Genomic DNA, 13,787 nt, shown 5'->3' with positions numbered 1-13,787 from the left:
TCTAGAAAGTATAGAAAAAAGAAGAAAAAAATCACCTGAAGAGCAGTATTGTCAACATGTAGATTTCATTTCATAAGCAGGGTTTTTCTATAAGCAGGTTGTTATTGTGAATATATACAAAATGTACACAGTATACTTAAAACAATGAAATAAAAGTTCATTTGTCTTTTTTTAGATTCAACATATAAGTGATATCATGTGGTATTTTTCTTTCTCTTTCTGGCTTACTTCACTTAGAATGACATTCTCTAGGTCCATCCATGTTGCTGCAAATGACATTTTTATTATTATTTTCTAAGGCTGAGTAGTATTCCATTGTATAAATATACCACAGCTTCTTTATCCAGTCATCTGTTGATGGATATTTAGGTTGTTTTTATGTCTTGGTTATGGTAAATAGTACTGCTATGAACACTGGGGTGCATGTAGCTTTCTGAATTAAGTTTCCCTCTGGATATATGTCCAGGAGTGGGATTGCTGGATCATATGGTAAGTCTACTTTTAGTCTTTTGAGGAATCTCCATACTGTTTTCCACAGTGGCTGCACCGAACTGCATTCCCACCAACAGTATAATAGGGGTTCCCTTTTCTCTACACCCTCTCCAGCATTTATTGTTTGTGGACTTTTGAATGATGGCTATTCTGACCAGTGTGACTCAAGTATTGTGCTGTACACCAGAACTGGCACAACACTGTAAACTGACTATACTTCAATAAAAATATATTAAAAAAAGAAAACAATGAAACATAAGCCTTTACTTACACAGCTGGTTTTGTCTGAAATATCCTACCCATTCTCCCCTTCCATTTCCTCTCTCCCACTGGCCTGGTGAATTAATCTTTCAAGACATAGCATCATTCTAGTTATAAAGACTTTTCTGACTCCATGCAGGTAGAATTAAGCACATCATTCACCATTCTTTGCATCTCCACTGCACACTGTATATTTTCCTAGAAAGTACTTAAAATACACTATCACGCTTGCTTGTTTATAGATTTTATTCCATCTGCTAAATTTTAAGTTCTTTGAGGGCTGGGACTGGGTTTTACTCATAGTTTTTATTCCCAGTACTCAGAACAGGGCCTTAGTATTTATTTAATGGCAAAAATTTTCCATGTTATTACAGAATCTTCATAAACATTTTTAATGTCTCCATAGTAGTTCAAAGAGTAGGCACAATGATTTATTTAACCATTTTCTCATTATTAGATATTAGGGTGTTTCAAACATGATGCTAAGAAAAGATCTGTTTAAACTTTTGATTAAAATTTAAAGTATTTTCTTAGTATACCTTCCCAGAAGTGAAATTAATGTGTAAAAGGAGATCAATATTTAAAGTTCTTGATATCTATTGTCAACTTTTATCTTGTTACTCTGCCACCAGCTATATACATAAGCCTGCAGGTCTTGCTTGTTGTACCTCAATAGCATGTAGTTACTTTTTTTGTTAGTTTATAAGACACAAAAAAGTGACATTGTACTTTAGTCTGCATTTCTTTACTTTCTGGTAAAGATACACATAATGATCATCTTTGCTAATCAGTTGTGTCTCTTCTCTATGAATTATCTATTCATTGCTCTACCCATTTATCTATTAGGTTTTAGTGTTATCAATTTACATGACCTCTTTATATATTAGCTGCTCACGTAATTGAGTCAAACATTTTCCCAGATTTCCCTTTCATTAATTTTTTTTTTTACATACAGGCATGTAAGATTTTTGAGTAATCAAACAGCTTTGTATTTACTGCATTGCATCTGATATCTATGGCCTCAGGGCATATTGCTGATTTTTGTGTTTGCATGTAGGTTCATCTATGTTGGAGGCTTATAGCTAGGCATGTAGTCATCAGCTTGATAGAAGGCTTGAGCTTCCAGTTAAGCTTCACTGTGTAGGGTAAACATCTCTACGCAGTAATACTATATAGCTCTCCAAGAATTAACTGCATTGGGTGACAAGCGCTAACAGTGGATGGACTCTAAAGTAAGAACAACTGAAGTACCATGAATAGTGGCTATTTGACTTCTTTAAGAATTTTGGGAGGGTCTGATTCTGTTTTTATCATTAGAACTAAATTAGATCAGAAGAATGCACTTGATTTGCTGGGGAAAAAAAAGTTCAATATAATCAAATAAATGCCAGCTCCAAATAGAGCTGGTAATGTGTTAAGCTCATCCCTCATCTCGGAAAGAAGAGAAAAGAGTATATGTATGTTGGTGAGACTTTCAGGATTTCTTACTAAATTATCAAATATCTCTAGGTGACACAAACAAATTTCTAAACCCAAGTCATTCCTTTATATATTTGTGAAATCCTTAAAATTTCACAGAGGCAATAAGCCTTTATTCAAAAGTAAACTTTGAAGTTTGAGTACAAAGACAAATGAAGTGTAAAAAGTATATTCTAATCTGTCAGATAGCAAATCACTGTTAAAAGAGAACTGATAAAAAAGCAATAACTGACTTTGCACATACAGCCTAACATCAGTGAATGAGTAACAAGATCAATCACTTTCCTAGTGGGCATGGTTGTCTTCTGTTTTACAACTGAACTATAATAATAATGTCAAAAAGCTTACTAATTGCCTGATCACTTTTCCAAATTCAATGCAGCAGATAATTCAACCCTGTTATGTAATGCATTGATGCCACAGTTATAACTCTAGTACCTAACTCAGTGCCTGCTATGTAGTAAGTATTTCAGTTTTTTTGTAGGGGGAGGGGAGAGAATAAAATGACTAGTTCGAACAATATGTAACATGAAGGGATTGTTAGATGCAACAGAAAGGGAATTATAAATGACAGAGAACATCTACTTCACATAACATGAAGAACTCTCTGTTAGCTCTGGATTCCAGTTCTAAATTCTACTTGGTGATACTTTTGTGAAGTCCATTTAGATCACCATTGCCTTCTTTATCTGTAAAACTGAGTGTTTTTATTAAATTAACTTCACTATTTCAAGTCAAAGAACTAAAGTTGACATAAATTGGATTATCTTCATAGAACTTCATAATGCAACTTTCTGAATGGAATATTAAATGATGCTCTTTGTAAGGCAAATGATCTTCAGGCAATGTGAAAGGTTCTTAACCTCCTCCCCTCAACAATTTTATTCAGTTTGGGAAGGTTAGTTTTCAAGCTCTCCGGAGTATGTTCTTTCCACCTCCAAGCAACTGACAAAATGTCTTCGCTCACAGCAGCATCCAAAGGTCAACCCCACAAAAGTGCATCTATGAAATGCAAGGTTACCATTTATTTCAAGTTCTAAAGGCGCTTAAGAGTGGAAGTTATGAATAACAGGATAGTGAAGTGAAGGAGGGGGAAACGCAGACTTCAATTTCAGTTCTCAAACGTCCAAGGTATCAAAAGAATTTTAACACTAGGATTAAACAGGGCTCAGCATTAAGTCCCAGCTGCTTCATAATATGGCCCTTTTAATTTCTCTATTTCTTACAACCTAGCATATAATCGGTTTGCAATAAGATTAAAGAGAACATAAAAATCAAGAAGCCCAGCTGAGAGCAAAACAGGACTTTGAAATTTAATATTTCATTAAATAATATAGGTTACTGTCTGAAGTACGTGAACTCTGGGTTCAAACCAGTTGTCCTTTACATCTCTCCGCCTCACTTTTCTCATCCGTAAAATGGGGTAGGAGGGCTGATCTCAGGATTAAAGGAGTTAAAATATGCAAAACACTTGTAACAATGTCATTCTTCTTAGTGTACTCTGATTTCCTTAATTAACAAAATCTGTTTGAGACGGTCCTAACTTCCGTCTCAGCCCAGCGCCCAATACTCAGTATCTCCATATCTTTTAAAACAAAGGATCACTTGGCTGCGGTCGCCCGAGACCGACGAGAAACCTGCGAAAGCCGCGAAAAGGCCTGGGCGCTGCGCCCCCCACCCGTGATACGCCGCTGCTTCGTCAAATAGAGCAAAGTCCTCTGGGAAACGTAGTCTTTGGGTCTTGAGAGGGATTTCAGCCACAGGTCAGAGTCAGTTGGCTGCGGTGGGGAGATGGGGGAGAGCGAAAGGGGAGGATTCTCGGATAACTCAAAAGTGTCGGGAGCCCCAAGGTTGGGTTAAGCGGCTCACCTGAGTCTCCCAACACCAGTACCTTCACCCGATCCAGAGACGCCATCTTGCCACTGCCTTGCTGGGGTTAACGCCTATTCCGGGATTGTAGACCAATCAGAGCTGGGTATGGAGGGCGGAGCCTTCAACGTCATTGGCTAATCGGAGCGTGACTGTCTTGATTGAAGGCGTCACTGTGCTGATTGGCCCGCCTGGCTAAAAGTAGCGGGTGGTTTCCGAAGCTGGTCGCAGGATTAGGGCGTTTTCTTTGTCGCACGAGTGGCGTGGCTCGTTTAAGCCGGTAGTTCAGGCGCTGAGGGAAGCTGTAGTGGGAGTGTTCGAGGATTCGCTTTGGTAAACCTTGTTCCCTGTTCCTTGTTCTCGGCTCCCTGGCCAGGCGTGGCATTTCAAGGTGTCCTCTCCTCATTGCTCCGTTCTCCTTAGCTATCCTCCACCCCCTTACTCTCTTGACTTGTTCTCTTCTTGGTCCTCCAAAGAACCATTGACCCCGGAGCGGCCCATGTGCGACCTCGGGTAGGACGGGCTTGGCTGCGCTGAGTGTGGCCCCTGGACTCACCTGGCAGAGTCCGAGGGAATTTAGGGTCTCGGGGGTCTCACAGTGGGGAGGAGGTGAACATTACTGAACCGGGCTGGTGGAGGCCAGCTGCTTCGGAGGTTTCGCGGTGATATGCCTCTTTATGTACGAGGGCCTGCAGAGTGCCGTGAAATATGGTAACTGAGAAAACCAGTTGGATGTGTAGAATTCAAGTTCTTTTTAGAGCTGGAATAGTAGTAGTGTACTGAAATAATCTGTACAGGATGACAGGACTCCCTACATCCGCTCCTTTTATTTTACACCCTGCAGTCAACACAATCCTTTAAAATCGCGAATTTGATGCTGTCATCTTCTGCTTAAAACTATTAGAAGTTTAAGAAGAGGGTTTCCAATACCCTATCATTTTCTACGCTGGAAACTGCAGTGGAGGAAGTGAATTGGGGGAAGGCTGGCAGGGTGGGCATGTTTGAAGAACACGTGCTTGGGAGACCTACTGAAAGGAAGTACTTGACCAGCTGTGCTCCATACTGCAAACTCAGTAGTGAACAAGGTTAAGCCTCTGGTCTCCGACATAGACATGGAGAAAGTATGTCTATTCAGTGCAAGGAAGAAGGGGAAAGAGCTATGGGAACATGTGAAAGGGGAATCATTCTAAGCCCCTAAGGGAAACCTGGAAAGATCTCTTTGAGGAAATGTCATTTGAGTGAAGGATGATTAGAAGGGACTTTGGGCTTAGCTGAGGGGACAGACAGAACAACATGTGCAAAAGTCTGGGAGCAGGGAATGCTTATGTGGCTCATGAAACTGAGAGAATGCCAGTGTGGCTGGAGATGAGGCTGATAGGGTAGATGGAATGTAGAGTGCATTCATTTCAACTTTGTTTCTCCAACTCTGTGCCTGATGCACAGTAGTCCTTAAATGTTTATATGATTAGAATATATATGGTTCAAAAACAAAACAAAACAAAACAGCTTGCCTTTGGGGGTCTGGGCTAGGTAGGGTGGTAGGTGAGGTTGGGAGGTGACTGATGGACTCTGAGGCTAAAAAGAAGAAACAAGGCCTGGCTCTCAGAGGTCACATACTCAAAAGTCTCCAGAGGCCAGCCAAGCTTCTTTTCTGTTTAAAAGGATTCTACTCTGCTCTTCTAATCTACTCTTTAGCTTATTGTTTCCACGTGGGAACATGGCCTCACTTGTTTCTTCATATAGTTCTGACTTTCATGAGGAGCTGAAAATGGAAATTTATGTGAAATCTCATGATTTTAAAATGTCAACCACTAATCAGAAAAATTACAAAACATTCATTCTTTGAGTCAAACGGTGTGGCATAGGCTGCTAGTTTGAGAACTCAGACCTAAGTATTATGAAATCTTGAGATTGAGGAGGTTTAGTGTTAAGTGAGGAAGTAGAAGTGGTGAAAGAGAGAACATAGTGGTCAGGAAGGAGGATTTTAGAATGTAGAGATTTTGAGCAAGGTGTCACAGCATGACTTCTTTGCTGAGCTCTCCATTTGTTCAGCTACCTGCTGGACATCTTCACAGTAATACTCTAGTATTTCCTCAAAGGCAAGCAACTAGAAGTGAATGCCAAGTTCCTCTTCAGGTGTTAACCTATTTCTCATAGTAGTACTTTTCTCTTTCCAGTTACACTAGCTCAAAGCAAATAGCTATATGTTATTATTTAATGGATATAATGTTTCAGTTTACAAGGTGAGAAGAATCATGGAAGTGGATGGCAGTGATTATTGGATAACATTATAAATGTGTTATTATTATACCTATCACTAAATTGTATACTTAAAAATATTGGTAAATTTTTTGTTATGTGTATTTTATCACAATAAAAAAAATTGGGAAAAAACCAAATAACTATTTAAAAATTTCCTACTTTGTAACTCCATTTCCAATAATTGTTGGATCCTTTTGATTTTGTTTCTCTAGTAAGTTTCATTCACCCTGTCCTCTTCTAATTTTTTCTTCTCTTTCGTGGTTTAGGTTTGATTATTATGGCTCTCAGTACTTCCACAGTGCTTCCATCTTCACTTACTTCACCCATTTCTCAAATTGTTGTTAAGAATCACTTTTCTAAGTAGGAAGTCATTATGAATGCCAATATTTAATGAAATTCTAATGATACCAGCTTTGAAGGCAGAACACTTTACATGAATTACTTCATTTAATCCATACATCAACTCTATGAGAAAGGTTCTGTTAGTCACTTTTTATATATGAGGAAACTGAGGCTGAGAATATCCAACTGGGATTCAAAACCCAAAACTATTGTACTGAAAAGTTATGTCACTCCCTTACTCAAATCTTTAGGGCCCCCTATGGTGTCTGAGGCAAAGGAAACAGGCTTAATGCTAGGTGGCACAACGCCCTTCCCATGCAGGATGTGCTTTGGCGGGGTCTGTAGTAGCCAGGCACCCAGTTTGTTGGTAGCAGTGGTCAGGGACTTATTCTGTATATTAGAGTCACCTAAGAAGCTTTAAAATTAGTGTGATGCCTAATCTGGCCCTCTCAGACTAGCTGAAACAGAATCTCTGGGATGGGGCCCAGGGTGGGTATTGTTAAATGCACCCCAGATTATTCTACTTTATAGCCATGGTTGGGAACCATTGGTCTGGAAAATGGAGTATACGGGGTGGAAGGTCAGGTAGGGGAATACAATAGTAGGAAATACTGGAAAAAGTAGGTTATTTTGACATTTGCCATCCTTTGGACTGTTTCTGAAGCCACATATTGGTATATTCTGCCAACTGTTAAGCATGTAAAACAAAACAAAACAAAACAAAACAAAACAAAACAAAAAAACCCAAAACCGGGTTCAAGTACAATGTGTTGACCAAATTGGAAAGAACAAAATGTTTCTAATGATACGTTAGGATATTACTTCAGTGTTTTACCCAGGCACTTGCTTGGCATCCCTAAGCCTTGGGATAACAGGAGGACTCTAGGCCCACAGGTTTGGATCTAGGTGCTACTTTGTTATCTCTTATGTACAGTCATGCCTCAGTATATATACTTTATTATAACTGACTTTGCTTTTATTTTTCCTTTATTACAGGTAGGGCATTATATTCTACCCCCCAAGTATATGTATATATTGGTTATTTAGGAATATCTTTTTAATATAGTACTGTGGATATAAAAATATTTCTTATGAAAGAAGTATTAAACCTGATAAGGTTGAAAACCACTGATTTTAAATAAAAAGTTCAGTAGAAGCTAGTATTAACAGAATATGATTCCTTATTGAAATAGTTCAATGGGATGTCTATTAAAAATATCCTTAGGGTTTAGGTAAATTTCATTTTATATAATCTGTGTGGGTAGCCTGGCTGTTTTTAGTTTAGGATGTATTAAATTGATATGGATGCTATCTTTATTAATAAGTGCTTCCTAAGCATGTTACATTCTCATTTATTTGTCACAGCAACCTCACTGTGGTAGTTGATATCCTTATTTCTCAGAGAATAAAGTGTGGCTTGAGGTTGCTTAAGGGATTGCTTAGGATCACACAGCTACTAAAACAAAGCTGTCTGGCTAATTCCAAAGCCCAGGCTTTTTAACATATGAAACTCTAGCCCATGTCAGTTTGGGCTTCTAGAAGATAGCTTTCTGGGTATAATTAACTTCTGCTTTGTCTTACAAGGGATCCCGTATTTAAGGGTATCTTGGCGTTTGTTGTTGTTAACTGTTTTTAAGAACTGTATTGCATTTACTTAATTGGTCATTTAATTTTTCAAGGTTGGTAAAACTGTCTGGAACTATTTGTTAATTTCTTCCAGATTTATAACAGTAATTTTGCCAAGCATCCCAGCTAGTGATTACTTATGTGTTCATTGGTTTGTTGTGATTTTATTGTGAGAACATGACTATATACAACATCCTAGAATCTATCTTGGTGGAAAAATTTTACTCAAGGAAGACACTTAAAAGAATATGCTAACTGCTGAGTTTCTCAGGGGGTTTTCAGCGTTCCCAAAGATCTGTAGCATTGAGAATAATGAGACTTCATTTAGCTTTTTTTGTGTTTCTCTTTATTAAATAAAGTGGACTTGATATAATACATCACTGCTATAAAGTAATAAGTTACTTTTTGGAACTAAGCACACTCAGTCTTGAAAGTAACCATTTAAGAAATATGTCAAGCTTTTCAGGTGTAATCTTTTGTGTACTCTAGAGGAAAATCTTGTTCTCTGTTACATGCTTAGGCATTACTAGCCTTGAGTACCTTTGTGGCACTTCAAGAATAGTGGTTACCAGCAACCAATAATGGGTTGATTATTCTAGATTTAAAATAATTACTTTGTCCTTATGCCTAGCTAATTTTCTCTTTTTTTCTGAATTCAGTACATTTAAAATTGAAGTTTGCTGCTAAAGATGGCAGATCCAGATGTCCTCACCGAGGTTCCTGCAGCATTGAAGCGATTAGCCAAGTATGTGATCCGGGGGTTTTATGGTATTGAGCATGCTTTGGCCTTGGACATCTTGATCCGAAACCCCTGTGTGAAAGAGGAGGACATGTTGGAGCTGCTCAAGTTTGATCGGAAACAACTTCGATCAGTCTTGAATAATTTAAAGGGAGACAAGTTCATCAAATGCAGAATGAGGGTAGAGACTGCTGCAGATGGGAAAACTACTCGTCATAACTACTACTTTATCAATTATCGTACTCTTGTTAATGTGGTAAAATATAAATTGGACCACATGAGAAGGAGGATTGAAACTGATGAGAGAGATTCCACCAACCGGGCTTCCTTCAAATGTCCCGTCTGTAGTAGTACGTTTACAGATTTAGAAGCTAATCAGCTCTTTGATCCCATGACAGGTGAGATTTTTCTAGTTTATGAATCTTTCTTTTAAGTAACTTTTTAAAATAAAGTGTGTATCCTTTTTCTTAAATTGATTCATCTAATTTTTAAACTAATCATGTATTTCATTGTAAAAGTGAATTTATTGGTATAAGTCAGCATATAGTCAGTCTTAATGTCCTGTTTGACTGTCATACTACTTTTAGAAGCTTTTGCAAAGCCTTTCTCTTTCACAAGGCGGTGTACTCATCCATGGACTGTCCTTTCACCCATGGCCCTCCTACCTCTGCTTCCACCCCCATCCCTTATTTATAGGTAATCTAGAGGGTTGACTTTCTCTACCACTTTGAGGCTATTCTGACTTTATTGACTTTACTTTTGACCTCTTCATTCAACAAATATTTGAGCACTTACTTGTGCCAGTCACTGCCAGACACTTACAATAAATACTTATTATTAGCACTTAAATGCTTTGTTAGTGAAAGTGCAAAGTGCTATCAGGAGTACATAACCAGAGCATATAATCTGGGTTTGGCCTCTGAAGGAAATTAAGAAACAGCAGGGACCTAAAAGATAAGTACAAGTTAGCCAAAGAAATAAGAGAAGGACCCTTTCCAAGTTAACAATAGATATTTAGCTTCTTAGTCATCCATTAATGGAAGAGAATTGTCAACAAGAGTTATAAATTGCTTCATTTAATTAAATACTTTATTTTTAAGAATTTTGTAAACACGGAATTTACAAAACATTTATTTTTAAAAAATATAACGTGCCTGACATTAACATGAAGAGCTTTAAAATGCTAAGTTGTATAGTTATTTTATTATTTGTAAATTGGAAAAGAGACTATAGTTTTCCTAATTACTCAGTAGATCAATTTTGTATTAAAAATTTGTAAAAAAAAAATCTATGCAAAGAATCACTGCTGTTAAGTTAGATTGTCTGTTTGTTATGGCTGAATTCAGAAATATAGGTTACTTTTTAATTAATAGATCTGACTTTTAAAAAACTATCTGAAAAATACAATTGAAATTTTTACAGAAATATTTTATTGTAAAAAAATTACAGATTTGTGTGCATGTTTAATTTTCTAACTTTTGTATATGTTATGTATTGTACATTTTAAAGAATTTTTAAAAAATTTAATGGGAAATAATTCCAATATCAATTAAGATTATTAACAAAAAGAGCAATGATAGCCTATGACTTTTTTTTTCTTTATTTACTATGAAGCAGTCATTTTGGATGAAAAGTCATCTAAAGAATTCACACTTGTGTTAAACATTTAATTGAACCTAACTATTTACCTTGAAAGGGCTTATCTAGGAGAGATCTTGGTTTTAAGAAAATCTTAATCATCGTGAGTATAAGAATTGCTTGAGTGTGCTATAGAGGAACATAGATGTATCTGGAGTGCTTTCAAAATAGAATAGAAAAGCCTCATGATTTTTGCTATTCACTCTAACAGATTTCTTAAAGGAGCTCTGGGTTTTGGTTTTGTGATTTTCTGCAGATGTTGGTGTTACAGTGGTCATCTTCGTCACTCTTGACTGCAGTGGAAGGTGTTATCCAGTCCCTCAGAGAGGGTAATCTAAAGTAATGTTCTTCTACATTTACTCATCACTTGATTCTTATTTAATTTTATGGAACTTTCTAAAAGGAAGTTATCCTACTACTTATATATCAGTATTTAGGAGACTGATCCATGATGCTCTTTGAAGTTTACCTAGGAGTTGTGTCCGAATGAAACGAGTTGTAATCAACAGGTTGCTTGTGGAAGAGATGGTCTAACACCAAATATAGTCAAGGTTATTTGAGTCAGGGAGTTGAGATAGGGTAGGGTGCATGAAAACATTCTGTGAAAGAAAGCTAAAACTGAAACAGTTGTTTTGTGGCCAGTCCGAGCAAAGACTGTATTTTTAATATGAGGGTTATGGTCAATGTGAAGGTGGAAAGAAGGGCTTCAGGAGAGCAAGAATAAGTCACTTTACATTGATATCAGTCAAGGGAGGGTGCCCTGATCAGCCAACACGAATAGCCAACTTAATTGGCAGTTATGTCCCTACAGTGAAGCCTGAGATACCATGATTGAAAATTCTTAATCACTGGAGACCCTCATTCTAAGATTGTACTTGCCTTTTGATTAAATTTGGTTTTTCATTTGGACTTTCCTTTACAGAGAGAGTACGCTGATTAGGTGATACTAGACCCCAATCTGCTTGTCAGTCTGGTTTTGTTTAGTAATGTCTTGACATCCTCCCTTGTTCTATACATTCTCTTTATTTATTTATTTAGTTGGGAGGGAGGAGGTAATTAGGTTTACTTATATATTTATTTTTGATGGAGGTACTGGGGATTGAACCCAGGACCTCATGCATGCTAGGCATGCGCTCTACCACTGAGCTATACCCTCCCCCTGCTATATTCCCTTTAGAAATCTTGGTCTTTTCCCCTCTGTTCCTTTCCTGTTTTGCTCAATATTCATCTCTCATCCTCATTTTGAAGAAAACAGGAAATAAACATTTGGTGTGTGTATCAGAGGAGAAAGAGGGAAGTATTTCCGCTGTAATATTTATGCTCTGCCTGAATTGATAGTCACCACAGTTTTCATTCTAAACCCTGTGCTTTACAAAGCTATTCGATTTCTTGGTTGCTATTTGGAGGTTGATGGGATTTCTGACCAATAAGGGGGTATCTGATGGGCTCCTATCTCCATTCTCATTTCAACAGGTCCTAGGTTTATAAACTAGATTATATTAGTAATTAGAGGGTATTTAGGAATTAGATTTGAAGCCTTCTAGGCTTTACTTCTTCCCTGATAAAAAGTTCTTAACTCAAGTGTATGGGCAACTCTGCCACTGGGTAAAGAGTAATAGCTCCTAGATGAGTGTCCAGAAATTCTGGGCTCAGGAAATTAAGTCCAACAAGAATTGTTTTATCAGTGTTAATTCACACGTTAAAGCCAGTGATTTTCTTACTTCAGTTTATAGCTTTTCCCTCTCCCATCTCTCTTTTTCCTAAGGATTATAGATTCTCTGTATAGTTTCCATTTAGATTTTTACCTTTGGTGTTCTGGGGTTGAGCTCTACAAATGTTTGATGTTTGGTGTGTGTAGCTACTTTATTTTATTAAAGTAGAATAGCCTCGCTTTTTGCCCACTAGTCCCTGGTTTCAGAAACTTAATTAGGCAAAAGCAGCTATTTTATTTCCTGAAATAAGGGGGTCTTATGTAACCAAAATGAAGGTAATATGGGATGAAAGCCCTCAAATCAACAAAATAACATCTTGTGGTTCATAAATACATATTTTAGATTTAGCTAGCTTCTGACCATATAAATAGACTTAGCATTTCTACTTCAGCAATCTCAACCACGGTGATTTAGTTAATGACATTTCTAAGTTAAATTTAGCAACATACATTCCCAAAATGGTGGGGGAGATTGTATTTTCTTTTTAGATGTTAAAGTTAGATGATATGGAAATAGGTTTATATTTTCCATTTTTAATTTAAAAATTATGTAGCCATAATGCCAGAGAAAATTTTGAAGAGAAAAAAAATTAACCACAAAACCACCAGCCTTTTGTGTATTACCTGTAATTACAGTCATAGCCAAGAATAATTTGTGATGTCTTGGTTCCTTAATGTATCAAACTTTCCTGTTTCTATTTAGTGTTCTAAATATGTTTTAATAAATGTGATTTTTCTGCCCTGTTTTCCTTCTCATCTCTTTGGGGCACTTTGTGTTTTTGTTTTTTGGCTGATTTAGATATGACACTTCGAATATTTTTGTGTATATGGCATTTTATTCTTATTTTTTAAGCTTTTCCTTAAGGATTCTCAGCAGAGGAAATATTGGGTGAAAAAATAGTTTTATAGCTTCTGTAAAAGCATGTAAGACACTGTGATTTTATTGTGGATGGTTAATTATTAACAAATAAAATTGTTAGGTGTTTGAATTAGACATAGTTTGGGAGCCCTTATTACTGAATTCATCTAGAGACGAGGGAATCTCATTTTAAATAAATTTTGAAATAAGTTAAATTTTTAAAAAATGGAATCTTAAAAATGTGTATTTGATATAATCTTATAAATAGGAGTTTAGAGATTATCTAGTTTAACTCATCAAATAACGTGTGTGTGGGTACACATACACGTGCCTATGTTGTACTCTGGGGTTTGGAGGATCTTACAAAGAAGTGAGTAAGTGTAGGGCTATGTAAATGTCTAGGATGTTTTAGATTGAGTGCTAGAGAGGAATATGATACAGCTTTCATGGAGATTCAGCTTTTGTGTGGCTCCATGGAAAAGACTTAAAGGCAGACAGATTTTAGAACT

General features: G+C 36.9%; 2 protein-coding genes and 1 non-coding gene across 5 annotated transcripts in view; 1 reads left to right on the top strand and 2 right to left on the bottom strand.

Moving 5' to 3' along the window:
• RABL3 (RAB, member of RAS oncogene family like 3) overlaps positions 1–4,236 on the bottom strand; it is a 32,436-nt gene extending 28,200 nt beyond the window's left edge. Inside the window, exon 1 of the mRNA XM_010981562.3 lies at positions 4,102–4,236. Within this exon, the coding sequence (XP_010979864.1) occupies positions 4,102–4,147 (46 nt within the window). The 5' untranslated portion in view covers positions 4,148–4,236. The remainder of the gene's footprint in view (positions 1–4,101) is intronic.
• Positions 4,237–4,305: 69 nt separating this feature from the next.
• The window catches only part of GTF2E1 (general transcription factor IIE subunit 1), a 30,333-nt gene continuing 20,851 nt past the window's right edge, over positions 4,306–13,787 (top strand). Inside the window, exons 1-2 of one of the 3 annotated variants that reach the window (XM_010981597.3) lie at positions 4,306–4,434; positions 8,991–9,468. In XM_010981597.3, the coding sequence (XP_010979899.2) occupies positions 9,021–9,468 (448 nt within the window). In that variant the 5' untranslated portion in view covers positions 4,306–4,434; positions 8,991–9,020. Of the gene's footprint in view, positions 4,615–8,990; positions 9,469–13,787 lie in introns of all 3 variants that reach the window. The other 2 variants (XM_031455053.2, XM_031455061.2) reach the window with 2 other exon arrangements.
• On the bottom strand, positions 11,793–11,865 carry TRNAA-AGC (transfer RNA alanine (anticodon AGC)). The gene has a single exon. It is a non-coding gene; the product is annotated as a tRNA-Ala (tRNA).

This window comes from Camelus dromedarius, chromosome 2 (genome assembly GCF_036321535.1).
Source record: "Camelus dromedarius isolate mCamDro1 chromosome 2, mCamDro1.pat, whole genome shotgun sequence".
NCBI classification, from domain to species: domain Eukaryota; kingdom Metazoa; phylum Chordata; class Mammalia; order Artiodactyla; family Camelidae; genus Camelus; species Camelus dromedarius.
Note: the sequence above shows the minus strand (reverse complement) of the source record. Positions and strands in the feature narration are given on the sequence as shown.